At 42.5% G+C, this 22,725-nt stretch overlaps 1 protein-coding gene across 5 annotated transcripts in view; it reads right to left on the bottom strand.

Moving 5' to 3' along the window:
- Nucleotides 1–22,725, bottom strand: part of TENM4 (teneurin transmembrane protein 4) — a 594,684-nt gene that overhangs the window by 58,770 nt on the left and 513,189 nt on the right. For 4 of the 5 annotated variants that reach the window (XM_058018885.1, XM_058018886.1, XM_058018887.1 and 1 more), the window contains 6 exons: nt 21,649–21,768; nt 13,910–14,171; nt 7,924–8,191; nt 5,774–5,917; nt 4,501–4,750; nt 2,011–2,031 (listed from right to left, as the gene is read on the bottom strand). In XM_058018885.1, the coding sequence (XP_057874868.1) occupies nt 2,011–2,031; nt 4,501–4,750; nt 5,774–5,917; nt 7,924–8,191; nt 13,910–14,171; nt 21,649–21,768 (1,065 nt within the window). The remainder of the gene's footprint in view (nt 1–2,010; nt 2,032–4,500; nt 4,751–5,773; nt 5,918–7,923; nt 8,192–13,909; nt 14,172–21,648; nt 21,769–22,725) is intronic. The other variant, XM_058018889.1, reaches the window with a different exon arrangement.

Genomic DNA, 22,725 nt, shown 5'->3' with positions numbered 1-22,725 from the left:
AAAAGGAAGAATAAATTTAAGTGGCCAGTTTTTGTATATTTGCAAGACAGAAATGGCTCACTCCCTCCATGTTCCTACAAAGAAGGCATCATGATTTGGTGATGCTTTTTGGCTTAGCTAACATCCCTCATTTAGGCTGTTGCAGAATTAGATCTTGGCTACACACACAGAGCTGTAAAGCCAAGCCTCTTAGTGGGTAGCTCCAGAACCTTTGGAGATCAAGCTCACCACAGCCTACATACTGGGGAGGAATTCCTTTCCCCTGAACTGAGGCAGCTTTAGCATATGGATTTCAGCTTTTCCAAACCACTATGATTCAGCCCTGTGGATCTCCCCTTTTACACCATTACTGGTCATTGGTGTCAAGCTTAGGACCTTCTGGAGTTTAAAGCACTGGAGCTTTAGCTGAGACTACACACACTCATTTCCTTGAGGGTCAGGAGCAAAGAGACTTCCTAGCAAGAAGTATTAAAGCAAATGTCACAGAACAGGCACTAAGAGATGGGTGACTCCTTCGACACAGTCACAGATGGAAGGATTTGATCTGGAGCTCCTCACCTGCTTCCTCCCTCCCTCATCCCCTTTAGGCTACACTGAAGCAGGCATGTCTTGGATTTATTTCACTTAATTTCTTAGTTTTTAGAAACTGCCTAAAGGCTGAAGCCCTGCCAACTCTGCCAATCTGCAGTGTTTGTGGCCAGTCCATCGATCTTCTTTCAGTTACTGTTTTCATACACAAAACCTCTTCTCATAACAGGTATCCAGCTGCTGCCCTTCACTGTCAAAGCAGATGCACTTCAGTGGCTGTGTATTTCTTGGGCATTAGGGATACAACCTGGCTGTTCCAAAGAGAAATGAATTTTTCTATAGTCTTCAAATGATGTGAAAGAGTACCTGGGGGGCTGGAACTCAGCCTGATGAGGCCAGTCAGTGAAAAGGTCTTGGGTACCAACCTCCCAGCCCTGCTAATAGATGCTTTGGGCCAGTCCATTATATTGTGAAACTCAAGCCCTTCATTATTGTTCTGGCAATAGGATAAAAAATCAGTTTCTACTCCATTTCATTTCCAGGCATGCAGATGAAAGAACATTTCTAGTTTAGCACAGCCTCTATGAAGTCAAAGAAATAGTAAATGCAAAGCATGTAGTAAGAAAAATCCCCAATCCCAAATGCAAAGGAAAACTAAACACACACACACAAAAATCCCAACTCCACACAGTCTAAGCTTCTGATTTAGAAAAGCAACCAGGGAGAAGGATGGGAAACTTGTCAGAGTCAAAGAAGTCCTCGCAAACACAGTCAGTGACAGGAAGTCGACATCTTCTGGAATGCAACTGATTGGATCAAACCCACTGAAACTCCAGTGAACCCAAGTGACAAATATTCTTAGTGACAAAGCTCCAATTTAGGAGTCTCTCTTTTATCTTGTTTTCTTGTCATTACTCTTTTATTGCATTTTCTGGCTAAGATTCCGAGTTGCGCTACCTCCTATTTGAGTCTGACAGACTTTCACATGTCAAAGCTCTCTATGAAAGCTCAGACTGAAAAATATTACAAAAACTAACTTCCCTGGCTGAGTAATGCTGGGGCACATAGGGATCTTCATTATGCTTGTTAAACCCCCCCAAACCCAAATGAAGGCTTTTCACTGTATGAGAACTATTTTTCCATACTACTTGTTCCAGTAATCTGTATCCTGATGCTGTTCCCATTCTACTTTCTTGGTTAATTCCCATCCATTTTTCTTCCCCCCATCCTCCTCCTGTTACCCTGCTTCTCTGTTCTCCCTGTATTTCCCCTGTCTCCAGCTATAACAGCTCATGCAGAAGTTTGCATGGCTCACATTGTGATTAATGGCTCCCAGTTCTGATGACTGATTGCCTCCGCCAGTTTTAATCACGCCAGCTTCATTTGCTATTGAATCATCTGGAAATGGCACTTGTGGCTCACTGTGTAACAACATGCAACAAGACAGGGAGCAGCATAAGAATTCTCTACTGGTTGGCTTACCTATGTCTGAAATCTTTATTTCTGACAGAAGACAGGAAAGCAGGGAATAGAAGAAAGAATGAGGTGTTAGCAGCTCAGTTCGATGCATTATTAGCAGATTGAAAACTTGACAGTAACTGTATCACACAATGCAATAATAAATAAAGACTTAGCTGGAATGACACTGATGTATTTTATATTGGATATTACTTGGCAGTGAGCTCACTTATGTACTGCTGCATATCACAGAAGAAGTGTGATCTCACCTGCTTAGAGTTATTCACTCACACAAGAGATAGGACCATGCGACTTTATCTATCATTCAGTGCAGCACTGAGCTAAATAGATGTAGATGCAGATATCTTTACAGTTTTTTTAACTCTCAGTCAAAGCAACACCTTGTGATTTACAAAGGTAAACTTAGGAGTTGCACAGTTATGGGTGGCAGGTCATTGCTGTAACCTCATGAACTCCAGCCCAGAGGACTGAAATTATGCTGAGCTGGACATTTTTCATAGGTCTAAGTTACACACCCAGCTGTAGCTCTCTGTGACCCACAATGCATTTGCTTCCCAGAGCACTACACTCCAAACCCACCCCTGCAAACAAACCTTGGAGCCAAACAGTGAGGGTGTTAATCTCAAAGGAGATGCTGATTTGAGAAGATACAAGCAAACTCCATTTCATCCAAAAGCAATGGCTTTCCTTTTAGCCAGCCAACATCTGAACCCACTTACTTTATAGCACACCAGAGTGAAGAAATGTTTATTAGATCCAGTAACCTGAGTGCTTGCACAGATGAAGCAGCAATCATTGCAGCAGATTTAACTCTGGAGTAAATTTAACTCTGTGCCTCTACACAACAGCCAGCAAGGCTACTCTGTCAAGGCTTCCAATTTTCTCTTCCCCAATGAGGAAATACTTTGCAAAACCTCTGTTTGGTCTGGTATTTCCACTGACAATGAAACAGGGATTGGGTTTTCAGAATTGTACTTCTGGGAAAGAGATATTAATCCTACTCTGTTGAAATGGGATTTGGACTCACCTAGGCTCTTCTGGAAATTTCACCTTTGGTCATTAAAATAACTTTCTGGCACTGGAAGGATAGATATTACACTCTAACGAGGACCAGGTCTGAAGCTTTATCCCAGCTTCCCACCTTACAAACATGAGAGATATTATGTTCTCATGTGTCATGGAACAGAATAGCAGAAGTGAGGCTCTCGCTTCCTTACTTGAAAGGTGCCCTAGCCCTCTGAGGTGCCCATACCAAGGCAGATATTCTGTAAGTGCCAGCCTTCTGGTGGTGTCTTTCTGGATTTTTTTTCCATGCACAGTGATCTACAAGGATGGTTCTGAACGCCAAATAGGACTTCTGGCGAGGTCTAATGACCATGGCATGTTTGTGCGTGAGGGGCAAAGGGGATCTTGCACAAATTTGGCTGCAGTCCTTGCAGAAATGCAGTAATATGTTTGTCCTCAGCAGCAGGGGGATATTAAATCTGAGGAGGGAGGATCTTACTTTCAGGAAGATTCTCACTTTCAGGCCAGATTTTGAGAGGTGAATGGGAATATTGAACCTTCCCAGCACGCTATCCTCATACTGACTTCTCAGGACCTGAGTTCAGGCCTGTGAAGCACAGAAGACTCATTCAGGAACACTCCCTTACCTCTATTTGACTTTCCTGGAGTGAGGCTTTTCAGGCCACGCAAAGCCCCATTGCTTTGAAGTTTATGCTTGCATTTGTAGAAATTTTAGATAGGAAAAATATCCTCAGTGAGGTCAATTTGAAATTTGGTTCAGTTACAATTTATTCAATTTTCTCAGAATTTGTGACGAATCATACTTTTCTCTCTGCTTCATTATTTTTAATGGATGTTCCTGCCCCTTCCTCGTTATTTCTCCTGGTATATTTTTTTCCTTTGCTTTCTGGCATTAAAAGGAAACTCTCCACTTACTTACAGATGCTTCCCATCTGCATATTCAGCCTGACACTGCTGCTCAGTTGGGAACTGAAGGGGGCTGCCACAGCTGTGCCCTCAAAAAACAACTAGAAAACTCCAGTCTGTGACTGCCTAGAGTGATCATCTTGTCTAAATTATGAGTGATTATCAGTCCTGATTCACCTTTACATATCATCATCAGTGCTGTGTCCTTCCAAGTTTAGGTTATCTCAGAGGCTGCTGGTTAATTTTCAGCATTCCCACTGGTTTCTGACTACAGGAAAAGGCAGACATCAGCACAGCCTGATTTAGCAGCACAGAAATGTGTCAATATTTTTGGCATGTGATTCAGTTCTGGAAGAACTCGCTAGGCCTGTGTTTCTCTGGTGTAAATCAAAGTCAGCAGAGTTGCAGAAGAGGCAGATCCAGACAGCTTTTTCTCTGTTTTGCTGTGTTGTTCGATTTTTTTTTTTTTTTTTAGAGTTATGCTCATTTTTCTTTTGGGTACATAGGATTTCTGCAGAACTTAAGAGCATTACTCTAACGGCCACATGCAGCACAGAGTACCTCAGCTCCAGTATGTTGGTGACATTGCCAGAGGGAAAGATCCTTCGGATGTAGTTGAAATCTCCAACATAAAGACTTCCATCAGACCCACATGTTAGGGCAACAGGAGCCAGGAGTTTGTTTCCATCTGCCAGACCATTGCAGCTTGGACAAGAAATGCTCCGCCTGCGGCCGTTGCCCATAATGCTTCCAATTACAGGTGGCTGCTGGGAAATGAACTGGTTTTCCCCATTTCCCTTATGCAAGATGCCTAGAGAGAGAGAAAACAGTACTATGGAAATTAAAGAAACAGGGAGACGGAGACCAAAGGGAGCACAAACTGGCAATGCTGCATGCCAGCTGGGGAATCTGTTAGGTAGCAAGAAGGCTGGTCATCTTTCATAGTATTGTTTTGTGATAGTTTCAAATGAGGACCCTTTTTTTCTGAATTAAGTATTTCTTTTAGACCCATCACATTTCCTGCAGAAGGAAAACATGTAGGGAGAACAAGACTATCTTTACCTTTAAATGAAATGCACTTTTCAGCATCTTATGAATTTTTACCTGCCCTGTCTCCTGTTCCTCCTTGCCCTGCAATTTGCAGTCTACCAGGTTAAAAAAAAAAAAAAAAGAAATTACATAGCTCATGGAAAAGTAAGGGCCAGGAAGACTATAGGACATTCTCTAGAGAAATGTTTCATCTGCAAAGTTTTAGAGGAGCTGTATCTATTTTCCCTCTAAGTGTAGCACTCTCTGCAGTGATGTGGGTTGAATTAGATGTTTGCTCCCATACCACTGTTATACAAAGGGACACAGTGCTTCCACCCTTGAACATGTTCAGATGAGCTTTTAAGCTTCCCTTCTGCAGTCCTCAGCAGTCTTTGACGCCTCTGGAACCTTCCATTCTCCTTTAGGACCCATGAAACCTCTTGTTTTGCAAGTACACCTTGCACATTGGAGGATGCCTCTGGGTGGATTTATGCTTAGTGACAGCTCCAATCTGAATAGGCCTCTCTTTGTTATTTCAGGAATATTTTCCTTCATAATACCCTTCTTTTAGGACACTACAAAATTGGGCTGACATTCAACTACTTCATGATGGCCAGCTTCTTTTACATTTTGTAAATCAAACCGCTTCTAAATGTAGGTTACTAGAAATAATTTGTTAGTAAAATAAACGAGAGAGTACATGTGTTGGTCAGGTTTCTTTCTTTTTTCTTGAATTCTTAGTGATAAGAAGCAACTGGGTCTTGCAATGCTGCATTACTCTTGTTATGAGTCACAGACAACCTACCACTTTGTATGTTGAGGGCATGGTGTTTGTCCAGGGACCATCCTCCAAGTTTGGAAGCATCAATTTCATAACCCTGAAGCACAGCTGTCCTCTTCTCCCACAGGATTAAGTCTGGACAGGATTCATACTCATAACCTACTGAAACTGTGAACAAGAGAGAAACAAAAGACTCCTTAGATTAGGAACTCAGAAATGCAGTGCCAGCACACACAGAGTCACAATTCAGCAGGGGTATGAGAATTTCTACATAAAATTGCTAATTCAATTGAAAATGTCATCATCATAATGCACAGTCTAAATATTTCTTAAAAGTGTATTCTGCATCTAAAAAGATCAGTGTCATTGTCAGTGCTGGGCAAATGTGCTAAAAATTTAAAAGATATGTTTTAAGGATATATTTTAAGACAATGGATATTAGGATTAGGACTTGATCTCTGGGAGTCCTTTCCAATTCAGGGTATTCTATGATCTGAGAGTGTACACCACTGATGGACTCTCAAATGGGAGAATTTTACTCCTATCTAATTTCTCTTATCAGAGTGCATGCCAGGAACCTAATCTTGATTATGATCTTTCTTGGAAGGTAAAGACTTGTGCAATTCATGCATGGGGCAGTGAGTCCCTCAGAGGCAGCAGTCTCAGCCAGGTTGACTTGTGGTCGTTGTTAATGTTCAAAATTTGCTTGCCGTGATGTCTAATCAGAGCCTTTCAGGAGTAACTCCACTGAATACACTGGAGTTGCTTAAAATTGTCAGCAGAAGGAAAATAATGGTTTTGACAGAATAATGATTCTTTTACAATTTTCTCTGAAGAAGCAGGACCATTTTCATTGGTCTGCTTTTCTTCTTCTAATCTTTACGGCTGAAGCAGAGTAGAACTGCAAGTTCCACACAAATGAAAAGCAATTACATAGATTTTTTTTTTTTACTAGATAGAAAAAAACCCTGTCTGATCTCACAAGTTTACCAGTGTCTTTGAAAAGTGCTGAGCTCTGAGAGAACTCAGGATTCGCCATCAAACATAGCCTTTTGCAGATTGTATCAGAAAAACATGTAAGTTAGGAAATGAAAGGTCAATGTTTTCCACTGTTCTGGAGGTGGGAATCATTGAAGGCATGAATGCTGATGTCCTCAGACCTGCTTGTGTACTCTGGAGCTGCAGAGTTGTTTCATGGAGCACTCCAGGACCCACTGGTGATCTAGCATCTTAAAGAGCATGCACGCAGAGTGCTTCGGGATATGCTACATTTCTCAGTGTGGACTCTGAGCTCGGTAAGGCTCAGCAGAGTGCATAATCCAGCCTGCTCAAGGCAGCTAAGCCTGAGTGAGAGGAGGAAGGCACCTATTCTTACTCCTAAAAAACCAGGCATCCTGCATCTCTAAAGAGACTTATCTTCAGTTGAGCTATGAGGCATAATGAACCATGCTTCTGTCAACAGGAGCTGTATTTGCTAATTTGAGATCTCTCCCATTTTGCTGATACCATTTCCTGGCAGCCTGAAGAGACTAGTCCAGACTCAGTTGAAGACCTGTAACTGAATGTCCACTGGGTGTTGACAGATGGGAAGCAATCACTGCAGAACTGCATTACTTCTGCTCATTAAACACCCAGTATGGGATGGCATTCTTGAATGGGTAACAAAGAGGAAACTAAGATTAGACCAGCCCTGAAGGTCAGGCACAAGGAGCAGTGGCAATCAGGGCTCTGTCCTAGGGATTCCTTTCAAAGCAGTGTTGACAGTTTTTGGCTATAGGTGAGAGGTAGCCAAACACTTCTAGTCCCAGGTAATTCCTTCTGTATGAATATGATGGGAGCAGCTCAGGATGTATGTGCTGGGCCATGAGCCAGTTAACAGGTAAGTACTTGCACTCTGTCCTTGGAGGTATTCAAGGCCAGGTTGGATAGGGCTCTGGGCAACCTGATTTAAAGGGTGTCATCCCTGCCCATGACTGGGGAATTAGAACTAAATGGTCTTTAAGATCCCTTTCAACCTAAACCATTCTGTGATTCATCTCCTGGGGAATGTGAGCTGCAGTAAATCTGCAGGGATCATTCATGTGTCTGCAGGCAGACCATACTGATCTAGGACAAGGTTTATCACTGCCACTTAGTTGCTTCCAAAAGGAGGCACAAACCCCGGGGTCACTTACCGAAGGCTTCTGAGAGCCCGTACACCTTCTGGCTGTAGACATCTGTCTTGTCCCAGATGAAATAGTAGGACAGGTCTGGGGCTGCTGCAAACCACTTCCTGAAGAGGCGTCCCTCGACAGCCACCATGAGGTGGACTTTCATGAGGTTGAAGGGGATGGTGGGGTGGGTCATGCTGATCCTCAGCACTGATTTGTAGCCAGCTGTGCGGCTGCTCAGGTAACTCACTTTTATTTTACTGCCAGAAACGTTAATCTCCTCTTGTAGAGCCTGTGGAAAAGCAATCCATGAGGTGTTAAATCAGCAGTGAGCAGACAGGAAAAGGCAGTGAAGCTGTAATTTATCAAACACACCTGTATAAAAGCTCTGGCAGGCATGTCTAAAAAGGCACCTAGTAGGCATCAAGTATGAAATCACATACGTAACTTATTTCTGGAAGCTAAGGAAGGCCTCCTGCCTTCTCCATCTCTGCTACATGGGAGAACAGGAAAACAAAGTGTCGCATTAAGTCAGTGTTTACAGAGACTCACTCCTAAAAGGAGTACCAGGACCCACAGAGAAAAGAGCCTGGGATCTCAGATAATTACAGCTCAGCAGTTTAGCTTCCATTTTCTGTCTTTTATCATAACAGGTTTTAGAGGTCTCTAATTTTTGTCTGCTGGTTTCCTTTTCCCAGTAAAATATCACACCCTACTTGGCCTTAAGGATGTTTCCTGGTCCTGATCATAACATGCAACTCTCTCCAAGATATTAGTGAATCCTGGTTCCACTCTCCCTCCTCTCACTTACCCATTTCTCCTGCTTTGAAACTGCTCCTCTCCTACCTCCTCTCTGACCCTCTCTACCTGATCTACCATCTACCTCTAGCCTTTTTTTTCATCTGTGTTCTCACCCTTATTTTTTGACTTTACATTTGTTCCTACTTATTCTGGTACTTGCTTGAAATTCCTTGCCTTCTTACTTAAGTGACTGAACTCTTGTCCTGACTTACCACCTACAGCTCCTTTCCATTCCCTTGCATTCGTCCTTCTCTTTCTTTTCCAAACTTCTCCATATTCTAAGTGAGCTGCTTTTATTCTCCCCCAGCCATAAATGTGGGTATTTTTGACTGACTGGGACAGTTATCTAACAGGTGCCCATTACAGCATAAAACTTCAGAAAAGACTGAAGAAACATCAGGGAAAGTATTTTCTACTTTGAAAACAGAAAAGTCTCAATAAAAACGAGATTTTTCAGGTAATTTATTTGCTAAGGTAACACCAGAACTTAAAATTTTGTTTGTCTTCTTCTTCTTTTTTTTTTTTTTATGGAGAAATGCTTGGAAAGCTTATGGAAAGTGATACAAGTACATCCCTAACACTGTGCTGATCTTTTAATGCAAAATGCTGGTAAAAAAATCTTAGGAGAAAAACATTGTCACTTTCAAGAAAACTTCACTCTTGGGTAAGCACCCAGCTTGGATATTTTTGGCACAAGCCAGCAACCTCTGGGGAATATTGAAAAATAAAGGTAGAAGCTTATCAGTGAGCAGGAAAGCCTGGTGGCTTTATGGGACGTGTTAAAAGGTCACAGCTGGCACAGTCCTCTCCTGTGCCACTTCTGAAGTTCTTCAGTGTGCTGGACCCTAAATGAACTTGGAAAACACATCTCTAGCAATAATCATCCTTCTGAATATTAAGGGCGGGGGAGGCTGCAAGGGAGGTGGGTCAAGAGATCCACCCATCAGGAAGGGATCACATCTATCACAGTGTGATTCTTGAGGTGTCCTTGGGGTGCAGGGTCAGAAGCTGGACTCAATGTGGGTCTCTTTCCACTCAGGAGATTCTAGGATTCCATGATCCTTGTGCCTTCCAAGTTATGTCACTCCTATACCCAGCTCCGTCTTTCTGCTTTCCGTGGGAGCAGAAAACTTCCTCGGCATAGTGAGTTGCTCAGCTCTTACAGGTTTTCTGGTTAGTGCTATCAAAAATGACAAATCTCGTAATCTGGCCCCTGAAAACACCTCTTCTGAGATGTTATCCATGGCCCAACACTTTTTAAAGTGACAACTAAAAGGCTCAGAGTGTTGCAGCACTTGAAAACAGACACATCCAGCAGTTAAAGCCCCATTCCACTGTGCTCATAAATATTTACCTTCTCTAATGCAGTCTTTCTAATTTACATATCTCAGTGCTTAGGAGGCTGAAATATGACAGAATTGGGAAAACCCAGGATTTTAAAAATGTATTTTATGAGATCATCAACAAGCTGGATGGGGACCAGGCTCAACGAGAGATGAGCTCACCCAAACTGCAGTAAAGGTGGTCCTTTGTATCAAATCTGTTTTCATATGTAACCCCATTAGGATAAAAACAGGCACAAATAATTGTCATGGAGATACTATTTAGAAAGCCTGCTTCAGATCCTTGTCATAAGTAATTATTTCTCTCTGTCGTGATCTAACTCTGCTGTCCACCATTCCAAAGAAAAGGTCATTCCAACACTGCCAAGGCACTGAGCAGCACAAGGGGCTGTGTTTAAAGGTATCTGCTTGAAGAAAGGGTTCAAATAGTAATTCAGGTGATTCAAAATGTATTTGTAGTTTGTAAGTTGTGACAAACTAGCAACGAAACATGGCACTGGAAGGGAGGTGTATAATTCAGTAGAATATCAGAGGGAGAAAAGGGGGAAAACAAGCTTTAAAATAATCTGAATGTGCTAGAAGTAATAAGAGCTAAATTGTGCCCTTATTTCTATTTGATAATTGCTGTTTGGCCCAGATACATTCATGTGCTGTGACTGCAGGCCTTGTGAAAGACTCTTAGGGTTTATCCCAGACTAACCAATATAATCTGCTCTTTTAAGAAGATCCAGCCACAAGGCTAGGCAGGCAGAAGAGCAGATTCTTCAGGCTTACTGGGGATTTACACAGGGTCACAATTTTCACTGTCATGTTCTCTTTCTCTGTGGTGAGAATCTGTTCTTGTCTTAGTAGCAATTTTTCTACTCTTTGCATGAGACAAGGTAGGAAATCTTGTTTCTTTGTGCTGGGTTACACATGTCTCTTACAGATACTCTTCACTCTGCCAGCAGACAGGCAAGGAACAGTCAATGTCTTTTTTTTTTTTTGTAAGATGCTCAGAGAGAATTTTAAAAAGGAAAACCATTTTGAATCTGATTCAGGGGCCTTAACATAGACATCAGTACTTTTGAAACACTCTATGGTATCCAAAACTTCTGCAAGGGCATGACAACTCTGACGTGGACCTTTCTGACATCTCCACCTTTCTGAAGCTACAGCTGGAGGCCTGAAGGGGCACTTCAGGGCATTCTGAATGGCCCCAAATCTGTCTGTAGGCACCTGAATAAAATATTAAAAATGTACTACTAGGTTTTTTGAATGCATCCAGGTAAAGAGCACTGCATTTATTTCTGCATTTATTTGTTGGAGCTCATGGGGTTCTTATCTACCCACTTGTCAAAACCTCTTTCCCAGCCCTGCTATCTGCTTGTCACCTCCTCCCAGCTATGTGCTTACACCTTTTATATTTAACATTTCCCTACTGAGAACTGTGTATTATAAAATGCAGCTGCGGGAATGGACAGCTAGGTTAATTTTTATTGTATGTACATCCAGTACAGAAATGAAAAGTAGTCCATTTCTGAACTGCAGTACAGTCAGGACTCCACCACAAATCAGATTCTCTTGTAAACTCCTGCACCACAAACTCTGCTAACCTTCAGTTGTCAATATTTGAGGTGGAATATTGATTTACAGGTTTTAGCTCAGACAAATGGCACACAGGAAAAGCACTGTGTTCATCATGTATGGGAGTCATCTTATGTCAATTTAAGAACCTAAGTTAGGTGTCTGCTCTGAACTGCTCTTTTAGGTCTTGCCTACAGATAACAGCAGATACAGACAGACTCTTTAGAAGGTTGGTATTGCCTTGTAAACTTAAGAGTGGGATTCAATTCCAGTTTAAGGCATCTAAATCCAGATGTCAACTTATGTGATGTTTACATCACATAAAAAACGTGATGTGAACACACACATTAATTCAGTCAGTGGAATCAAACTGATACCATCAATTTCAGTCAGTGGAAACTAACTGATACCATCAGTGAGAACCAGAAAGCTTCAGGGTGCTCAGCTTAAGTGATGTGTAGGCTCCACTGATGTACTGGTTAGATTTCTGTCCACTTAAATGGAAGCTTGGATATTTGGCACATATCCAGACAAGTGCACGTGAACTCTTTAAAATCTTAAAATTAATCTTTCTTATGTATTAGATTCCATAACTACAAGTGTCTCATGGGACTTGGGATGTCCAAGTGATCTGCCATTCACAAGGATATCCAGAAGTTATAATGCAGGACACTGATAGGGGGATCATTCTGGATTGGCAGCTGAAGTTCAAGCAGGACATCATCAGGACATTTCAAATGGCACCAAATATCGTTGATGAGGGTGGTAAAACATTGACACAGGTTGCCCAGAGAGATGGCAGATGCCCCAACACTGAAAACATTCAAAATCAGGTTGGATGGGGCTCTGAGCAGCCTGGTCTACTGGAAGGTGTTTGTGGTACCAAATAATGACTGAGGTTATGATCATAGTTGCACTGTATGAGATATTTGTTTTTTCCCAAGCAGCACTGACCTTTCATGATGTCTGTTTATTTCATAAAAAGATGTGGAAACCAAGATTCTGAACCAAGAATTTATAATATGATGGACTTTACAAGATACAGGACTTAATTGGTAATTATACTGGGACAAACATGGGAACCATAATTGTAAATTAGTGTGAGAAAGGATCATAAGACTTGGTCCAGAGAGAAAGGTAAAGAGACCACTAGCTTTATTGGTTGCTGGGTTTAGCACCTGGTTTATTAAAATTAGAAGGTATAAAGTTACTTCTTTTCTCATTAATGGTACTGCAACCCCAGTGGAGTCACGCTGGAAGCACACAGTTTGTCTCTACACTTGTTATCATTTCCTCCTTGGCAGATTATTGTCACTAAAAGCAATACTCAGGACATGCTGAATGCTGGCATATAAAATCCAGAGAACAGCCTGTCCAATGTAGCAAAGGTTGAATGCTGCTACATCCATGTCTTTCAGCAGAATTAGTATTTTTAAGGAAAACTGTTAATTTAGTTCCTTGGACTAAAAACTTTCCATTTGACAAAATACTTTGAAGCCACAGCAGATTGTTAAGGTTCTTTATCTGACTCATACTTACTCATAAAAATTAAAGGTAACCCTCTCACTCTGCTCATCTATTCCAAATGTCATGAAATGCAATAAAACTGAGGTGCTCTGCAGGCTGGCCCCTCTCACCCACCTGCTGGCTGACTGAATGTCTCAGCAGCTGAGTAGAGTGGGGGGGTATGACTTCCAACCATGAGAAAGTTCACTCCAACACTCCACCACCAAGGTTTATAGTGCCCAGAGGGTGGAATTTGCTCCTGAACAGAAGACAGGCATTAGAGCATCAGCCAGAAGGGCATCAGCCTGGTGCTGGGCATGTTGAATACCAAAGGCCTGAGACCAAGGGCTTGTTGGTCACACAAGGGTCCCAGCTCATGTGTTAGCCACAAGTGCTTTGCCTCCATCTCTCAGGGATAGGAGAAAAGAAATCTGGTAAAGTGAGTGCCTGGGAGCGAGTGCTCCTGCCAAATGTCTGAAAAATGGGGTATCAAATGAGTGCTTATTGTTAGGAGAGCAGGGGAACAGTTGCATTTGTGTTGCTCAAAGCTGTCAAAAGAAGCACAGAAAGAAGATGGGGATGAGGAGGCCCTGGCAGAGGTGGCTCAGAGAAATTGTGGATGCCCCAATCCAATTCAATGCCAGGTTGGATGGGGCTCTGATCAACCTGGTCTGATGGACAGTGTCCCTGCCTAAGGCAGGGGGGCTGGAATTACCTGATCTTTAAGGTCCCTTCCAACCCAAACCATTCTATGATTTTATTACTAATTGTCCCTCAGCTCAAACGGCTCATACCTGGATTTCAGGAACAATAGGACCTTTCTCTGAGCAGGAAGTTGCAAAAGCAGTGAGCGGAGAAGGAGAGACCACAGGGTTGGGCCGGGCAAAGTTACTGAGGTCACAGCTTGGGATCTCGTTCTCTTCGTGCCTCATGACGATGGTTTCCATCACAAAGAAGCGATCCCACGGCAGCCACAGCGTGTGCTCCTGGGTGATGAAGGGAGCCCGCTCAAAGTGCAGGATAATGGAGATTCCACCAATGGTAACAAGATCAAAGCTGTTTTGAGAGATGGAATACAAAATTAGTGCAAGCACTACCCCATCTGTTTGTTTCAACTGCCTAGCAAGGACCCCAGAAAAATAACTGTAAGAAATGTCATCAGTCTCATTTTGTGAACCTAAAATCTGCAGCCCAAATATAGTTTACCTGAGTAACAGCAAGTGCTGGAGGCAGGAGTCCAAGGCAGGAGTCCAAAGAAGTCCAGCTTCTTTGTCCTCATGTATACTGAAATCATACCCATCCCTTTTTTGAAACATGTTTATCTTTGTTGGTGCTTTTCTAGCACCAACTTATTTTGGCCATATATATTAATTTTCTTTTTTTTTTTTTTTTTTAAGTTGTGATTATCCAAACAAATGCACAGATTGGACCAATTCACGTGATGAAATAAACTATTTGGAAAGAGGTTTCTCTGACATATCCCCATATGAATTGTCTCTTGGCATCTCGCTAACTTGACTAATGCCTAATGCAACCCAGGGAACATGGAGAGCACAGTCATGGACTGAACCTAGTCTACTAGAAACACCTACAGTGCAGGGTGTCTGTGTGCCGCAGCACTCTGGACATCATCTTTTTTGACTCTTAAACATTTAGAGCAGTGCAGATGAATCACTGCCTGTGGTCTCTGACTTCACCCTAAGCTACCTCCTGCCAAGTGGCTTATCTGCCTGTGTTAGTGTTGGATAACAGACAGCCCTCCAGAGCTGTGTGAAAGAATGTAACCTTGATTAGGAAAATGTTCATCCTCTGGATGTAAAGATGTTGGGATAAGGTTCTGGTGGTTTTCTTAGTTTTGTATTTAAACTTCTCATTTTGTCACAGATGGAGATTTTATCAAGTACCACAGGGATATATCCACTATGCATAGACCCAAAAAAGAGGTGTTAAGTAAGAAAGGAAAGGATTTCAACAGAAATTGACGACCTCTTGTTTTTGCTCCTTTGTGTTTTTCTCACTGTCTCTTCGATTGCAATGCCAAACGTGCTTCAGGCAAAGAAAGTTTTCTCATCCCTGCTTCTCACTTTCATGCTTGGTACTGCTGTATGACACTCTCACTGAGAGTTTATGCATGTGATCAGGTTCACTGGTTTCAGCAGAGCTGCTCATGTGCTTAAAGAGCTACGAGCCTAAGTGCGTCTCTGCATGAGAACTGGGATCTGAAACACTCTTGATTGCCCAAAGCCAGATGATGCACCTTGTAAATACATGGCAAGAAAGGTGAAAAAACTATCTAAAAATTATTTTTTAAAATTAATTGTGAGGCTTTCAGATTGGAGCAACAATGGGCATGAACTGTTTCTAAAAAATGTCTTTGTCAAGGAATTTTTTGGGGGAACCTTTTCTATTTCATGGTTTATGGACTGAGGTGCCATTTAGGAAACAGAATTATGAAAAGGTTATTCATTAAAGAATGTTGAATTGAGTCCATGAGAGGAAGTGGAAAGCACTTCAAAAAGCCAAAGCCATATTTATTCTACCACTTGAGTTGGGGCATCATGTTCCCAGACCTATGGAGCTTGGCTTGCTGCAGCCTCAGGAGTAACCTGCTGGTTCCTGCCAGCAAAGCTGCACAACGTTTGTACCCTGATGTGAATGTTTCTAACAGTCAATTAGCATTTGGCAACTCCTTCAGCTGGGAGGGAGATGCTTGCTCTGCATGGATCCAGGCACTGAACGGGCCAACAGGAGGGAGGAAATAAACATTACAAATGATTCTCAACAAGTTTTTAGGCAAGTTGGAAGAGGTCTTATTTGCAAACACCTCTGTTTCATCCCTTTGGCTTCACTGAGCCTGGATCAGAGATGGAATCTGCTGGGGGGAAATGTCTTGGCCTCTCCTGCATCCCCAAAACAGGATGCAAAAGGAAAAGCACCACCTCCATGTCAGGCTCCAGCAGCTGTGAAAACAGAACCATGCAGTATTTTTTAGCAAGCGGTGTTGCTCACAAGCTGGTTTTCCCAGAGTCCCAGGATGCAGCTTTCAACTTATCTTGATGAACTAAACAAAAGGTAAACCCAAAATCAAGCAGAAAAAAACAAACGGAAAACACCTCCCAGTTTCTCTTAGTGAAATTAAATTTAACAAAAAGAAAACTGTCCTGGGATTGAAGAAACAAGATAATTTTATTTCTGTTTTTGCTGCTCATCTCTGATGTATTTTTTACCACTCCATAAAAATCATACTTGTCGTACAGTTGTTTTGTTGTTTTTCTTTAAAGACTCTGGAGAGACAAGCCGAAGGATGAAATTATCTATTTATCCAAAGCAGCTCAAAAAATAAAAACCCCACAGGAAAGTGTAACCCTTTCTCATGTCTCTTCTCTGAAAGCTCATTGTTTTTGGTATTTCTGAAAAAGCTATGCAAAGGCTGCTGAATGCAATATGGAAAAGGTCTGGAGACTTACTTGCTGCTTTATTGTGTTCCTACACCCAGGGATACTGAGGACCTGCAGCCTCTTTAAACTATCATTTTAATCAAATTTAAAACTTTATTTAAAAATGTGGTTTATAATACAGTACTGATACTTTGAACTGTCTGTTATCTTTGCTTTACACAGAAATGCATACAACAGAGTAGTTTGAGAGTTGTCACTTTAAATTCATGCCCTGTTATATAAACAAAGTCTCTGGTGCAGTAATTAGGCTAAAAACACAAGCAAGCCTTGAAGTTATACGAGTTTTGCTGAGTCTAAGTAATGTGACTTAAACAGGACCAGGGTTTCACTATTTCAGGCTGTATCTGAGCAATGTTATAGGAGAGACCTGGAATAAAGTGAGTCCCCTTACAGAGGTGAAAAATTTATCTCACTCTAATTCTAAAACTGAAATTTTACTTACTCATTTGGAGACTTTATAATGCCAAAAAGAAACCTCAAAACCCCCAAACCTGGAGTGACAAAATCAGCTTAGAAACCAATCTAGCTAAACTGATGCAATTGTATCTTTAAAGTCCCTTACTTAAAACCCCAGTTATTTCCCTGCTATCAGTAAACTGATTTACTAAATCAATTTAAGGCAACTCAGTGCACATTTTCAAGAATATATATTCCTATGGTGAATATGCCTAATAATAAACCTGCTGAGTTTTATGCAGTTATCTCATGACCCCCAGAACAAGGTAACTGCTTGCATGTGTGCTCCCATTTATTCTCCAAATCAGAATGACACTAAAGATGGGAGGGATGACCCTCTATGACTGGGAATGCTCTGGACTGCATGCAGCCTGCTACTGTAGTTCAGGAGAACCTGCTTCTTGTCTAAGAGCATCAATTCCTTAAAACAAAGTTGACCCAATCACATGACAACTTTGCTGTACAAAAGCTGATGAGACATGCCCTATTAAAAAAAATACTCAAACCCATAGAAAAAATAATAGAAACTGGAACAGCATGAATTCTTTACATGATTTGGAAAGTGCTTTATATATGGCATTAAATAAATACTAGAAAAATCAGTAAGGAACACAAGTAAATATTAACTCTCTTTCACTGGCTGGTTCATTGGACTGGGAAAGTCAAGAGATGCACCTAATTGTACCCACTAAATCAGAGGCTGGGATTAGAAATCAGGATGTCTGACAACATTTTTTGCCCTGACAAGTTTTAGCTTGAATGGTCTTACATAGTTCAAGATAATTTACAGACCACTGAGAAAGTCACTGGACTCAAGGATGGATTTCAAGGACTTTGAGTGACCTGGTCTAGTGGGAGTTGTCCCTGCTTATGGCAGGGGAGTTGGAACCAGATGATCTTTAAGGCTGCTTCCAGCCCAAACCATTGGGTTCCATGAATTTTGGTGTTCTTTAACTTGTCCATTTATGGACAAGTGGTTTTTGTCCACAGAGTACCTACAGAGTACACAGATGCACTGATGTGCCTGTTCATTTGACAAAATACCTGCATGTATCCCTTAGCCAAGTTGGGAGATATATTCATTATTCTGGAGGCTCAGCACTGCAACTGGATAATTTGTTTGATGTTTGTGCACCAGGTTTCTGTAGAAGCAGACTGCCTTGAGAGGAAGGTGAAGAAAGTGAAATCAGAAGAGCTGACACCACAGAGTCAGGGGGTGACTCCCACCAGTTGCCTACAGAAATCACAGCTTTAGGATGAATCCCACTTGGTCACAGATTCCTTGCTCTGAGACAGCTGATCTCTGTCATTTTTATCACTTAGAGCTGGGTATCTGCTGGGGGCTGAGTCAGCAAGCTGCAGCCCTGAGCTCCTTGAAACTAATTTAGCTTTTGGAGGCTGGCAGCCACTCCAAGGAACCAGGAGTCCACTGAAGCCTGGTGGAGCATACTGATGCTCCGGCTGCATTGCCTTCTGCCCTGTGCCCCTGCTCAGCTGGACTTTGGGAAGCACATAGCATGGAAGGAGCATCCCTTGCTTGAACTGCCAGTAGAAGTAGATTTGTAGCATGGGGGGGTTACCTCTCACCACTGAAGAATCAGAAAGAAATAGTTGCTTGAATATTACAAAGGTCTGGAGCCTGGATGGCAGCAGTCACCTCCATGCTCTGTCCCTTTAGCTTTCATGTTTGCTGGCTAGAGGTCCAGTTACAACAGGGCCCCTCTGTGCTAGGTCCAGCACAACTGCAATGTAAAGAGATGGTTTCTTTCCTCAAAGTATTTGTAATCTAAATTAATGATTACATACAGCAGTTGGGTGTTGTACACATACAAGGAAACAGACAGACAGACAGAACAAAAGGTTATGACAGGCACTGTTGTCCAGCAATCTTTTAGTCACATTTATCTGTTCTACTGGATACAGATTTTGTGCTGATCCATACACAGCAAGCTAAATATGAGAGTGTGGTTTGGATCCCATTTTGCCACAAAGTAGATTCAGTAAGGTTGCCAAAGATACCCTTAAGCACAAATGTTCAAATTTTCTCCTTTTTGCAGCAATGCCTAAGCCAGTGGCAATAAGAAGACACCAGCTCCAGGGGTGTCCTCTTTCTGGTATGTCTCTTTATCATCTGCATTTTATTGTCATATCGTTGAAGGGTTGGAGCATCACTTGGAAAGCCTCCCAGTCCCCACCAGTGTTACAGTAGGTGTGAACACCCCTGAGTGTGAACTGGACAGCATCAAGCACACGTGTCTAGCACATGTTCTTCTTTTTCATTACAATTCTGTTTCTCTGGCCAACTCAAATGAAACTTGTGGATTAGAGAGGTGCTAAAACCCATAAATCCTCTCCCAAGTGCTAGTGGTTAGTAGTCAATATGTAGAGCATATGCAGCTGGAAGCCCTTCTGTTACGCTTTTGTTCTTAAAAGAAAGGGAGCCAATTAGCACTGACAAACAAAAGATAAGATGAAAGACATTCCCAATTTGCACTGCTTTTGTCTTGGTTGAGCATGATTGCTCAGATTCTGCCTCTAACACAACCGTAATCTTAATGACTTCCTAATAATTTCAACATGAATTAACAAGAATATATCTGCTGGGAGCAGGAGACATCTTTTTCTATGTATGGGCACTGCATTACCAAATTGCTGGCTAAAGATTCTAGGTGATATCACTAAATTAATAATAATAAATAATGGGAAGGAAAGGGGGGAGGGGGAAGGGAAGGGAAGGGAAGGGAAGGGAAGGGAAGGGAAGGGAAGGGAAGGGAAGGGAAGGGAAGGGAAGGGAAGGGAAGGGAAGGGAAGGGAAGGGAAGGAAGGGAAGGGAAGGGAAGGGAAGGGAAGGGAAGGGAAGAGAAGAGAAGAGAAGAGAAGAGAAGAGAAGAGAAGAGAAGAGAAGAGAAGAGAAGAGAAGAGAAGAGAAGAGAAGAGAAGAGAAGAGAAGAGAAGAGAAGAGAAGAGAAGAGAAGAGAAGAGAAGAGAAGAGAAGAGAAGAGAAGAGAAGAGAAGAGAAGAGAAGAGAAGAGAAGAGGCTATTCATTTGTTAGGGAACTACAAGGATCATCAAGTTGAGCTGCCTTACAAGTTCAGGGCTGATCAAATTAAACCACGTTATTAAGGGCATTGTCCAAATGCCTCTTAAAACACTGACAGGCTTAGGACATTGAATGCCTCTAGGAATGCTGAGGTTACACTTGGTGCTGGTAGCCTGGTGTGCATCTATAGTGTGAGCTGCAGCTGAGCTCCTTGGGGGGCAGGAGGCCAAGCCAAAGCCTGAGGCAAGAGTCAGGGAACTACCAAGTAGCCACAAGGAGAGACGACAGGAGCTGATAACTCCAGACTTTCCCAGGCTTAGACTGTGAGGGATAAAAGTCTAGGGTTTCCTTTGTCCAGGGTCCCTCTTTGCAGGCAGCAGCTTGGGCTCTTTTGTTATTTAGTTATTGTACCAAGATTAAATTGTTTTAGGGATCTGGACACGAGACACTGCTATGGGACACCTGAGGTCTAGCGGGTGAGGAACCCCGGTGTGACTGTGTGAGTGTGGAGTGTGGCTGCAAAGGGACCCTTGTCCCAGCTCAGGTGGTGTGAGTGGCTTCTGGATAGTTCAACAGGGAAGTTTGCTTAACTGGAAGCCTGCTTCAGTGTTTAACCCTCTCAGTTAAGAAATGTTTCTACATGTCCAGTCTAAATGTCTCCCGGTTTTGAGCCATTCCCATGAGTCCTATCAGTGGATACCAAGGAGGTGAGCTCAGTACTTCCCTCTCCACACCTGCTCCTTAGGAAGCTCTAGGAAGCAATGGGGACACCCTTCAAGCCTCCTTTTCTCTGAACTAGAAAAACTCAGAGTCCTCATATGCTGCTCACAGGATATTCCTTCCAGCCTTCTCACTACTTTCTTGCCTTCCTCTGGACACATTAAGGGACCTGAACACTTTTCTTAAATTATGGGGCCCAGAACTGCATGCAGTGCTCTGAGCGAGGCCACACCAACACTGGATACAGCAGGACAACCACCTTTTTGACAGGCTGGTCATGCTGTGTTTGATACACCACAGGTTGGGGTTTGCCCTCTTGGCTGCAAGACACACAGCTCTAACAGCTTCTATTCAGCTGTTGCTGGCCAGCACCCTCAGATCCCTGCATGCAGGGTTGTTCTCCAGCCACTCCTGTCTCAGTTTATACTTGTGCCTGGTGTTACTTTGTTCCAGGTGCAGAAAATCCAGTATTTTGATTTTAAAATTCATCCCATTCATCACAGCCCAATGCTCCAATGTACCTACATCCCTCTGCAAGATCTCTTGTCCCTCAGGAGCATCAAGACCACCTCCCAGTTTGGTACCATCAGCATCTTGCTAATGGTGCATTCAACTCCTGCATCCAGGCCATTGATAAATGCACTGAACAAGACTGGCCCTGGAACTGAAGAGCAAGGAACAGAACTGGGGATCAGTCACCAGCCAGACGCAGCCCCAAAACAACCAACATTAATGCACCAACATCTTCAAAAGGCATGAATAATAAATGTGCTCTTGGAAAGAGTTTCTCTTTAGTGGTCATGGCAATAATGCTGTTACTGCTGCCTGAACACTGTAAATCCCGTACAGACATCCTACCTGCCATCTTGTCTGCTGATTGTGTATCCAAACAGAGGATTGTTGACAAAGCTGATGTTCACTCCAACTAAAGGGGTCCCATCTGCTGTCATCACCTGGCCTCGAATCACACATGCATGTCTGCAAGAAAGAGAAAAATAATAAGAAACAGTAAGTCTTTTGGACAAATGCAGTTTCTTCCTCTGTTGATGTGGCTAGGAATTCCTATGGATTAGAAAGGCAAGGCCTTTATAACCTGTAAAGCTGGAGGTCATACCATGTGTTTTGATGGTGGGATGCTGCCCTTGAAGGCTTTCTCAGGCATTGTGTAAAAACCTTGGATAATCAAAGTGAGGCTTACAATTACCCTATTATATGAAAGCAACTGCTGTAGCATATCCTTAAGTATAAATTTCTGTAGGATTTACAACATCACACCGGAATTTCACACAATCACAGATTCTCCTGAGATGGAAGGGACTCACAAGGATCACTGAGCCCAGCTCCTGGCCCTGCACAGAACAGCCCTCAAATCATACCATGTTCCTGAAAGTGTTGCCCAAGCACATCTGGAACTCTGGCAGGCTTGGTGCCACGACACTCCATCAGGAGCCTCTTCCAGTGCCCAACCAGCCTCTGAGTGATGAACCTTTTCCTAACAGCCAGTAGTGTTTTAACAGTATTGCCCTAATTAAAAGCAAGGTGCATTTTTAAATCAAAGAGAGCTGAAAATTACCATGCAGTACATGGACATATTTAAAGTACAAAAGCCCCAGAAGATCCTGACCAAGGCTTGGCAGCTAATTTCTTTCCCATTTGGGAAAACCATGACAGAAAATTTGCTGGGTTCAGAAAGCTTCCTTACAATTTGCCTGTGGAGCTGAGCACACTAATAGGATGGGCTTTTTCTTCCCCTCTTTTTCTTCCCAAGTTTGGTAGATTGCACCATTTTATAGGCTACATCTATTCCAACTACTCTGTGATCTGTAATATGCTCTTTTATCTAAGGATTTCAAGGACCTTTACAAACACTGATTAATACAGCCAGATTGGTATTTTACAGAGAGAGGAAATAAAACATGGAATGATTTTCAGTTG

The sequence above is a fragment of the Melospiza georgiana genome, chromosome 2, assembly GCF_028018845.1.
Source record: "Melospiza georgiana isolate bMelGeo1 chromosome 2, bMelGeo1.pri, whole genome shotgun sequence".
Classification (NCBI taxonomy): domain Eukaryota; kingdom Metazoa; phylum Chordata; class Aves; order Passeriformes; family Passerellidae; genus Melospiza; species Melospiza georgiana.
This window is presented reverse-complemented; position numbering and strand designations above follow the sequence as displayed.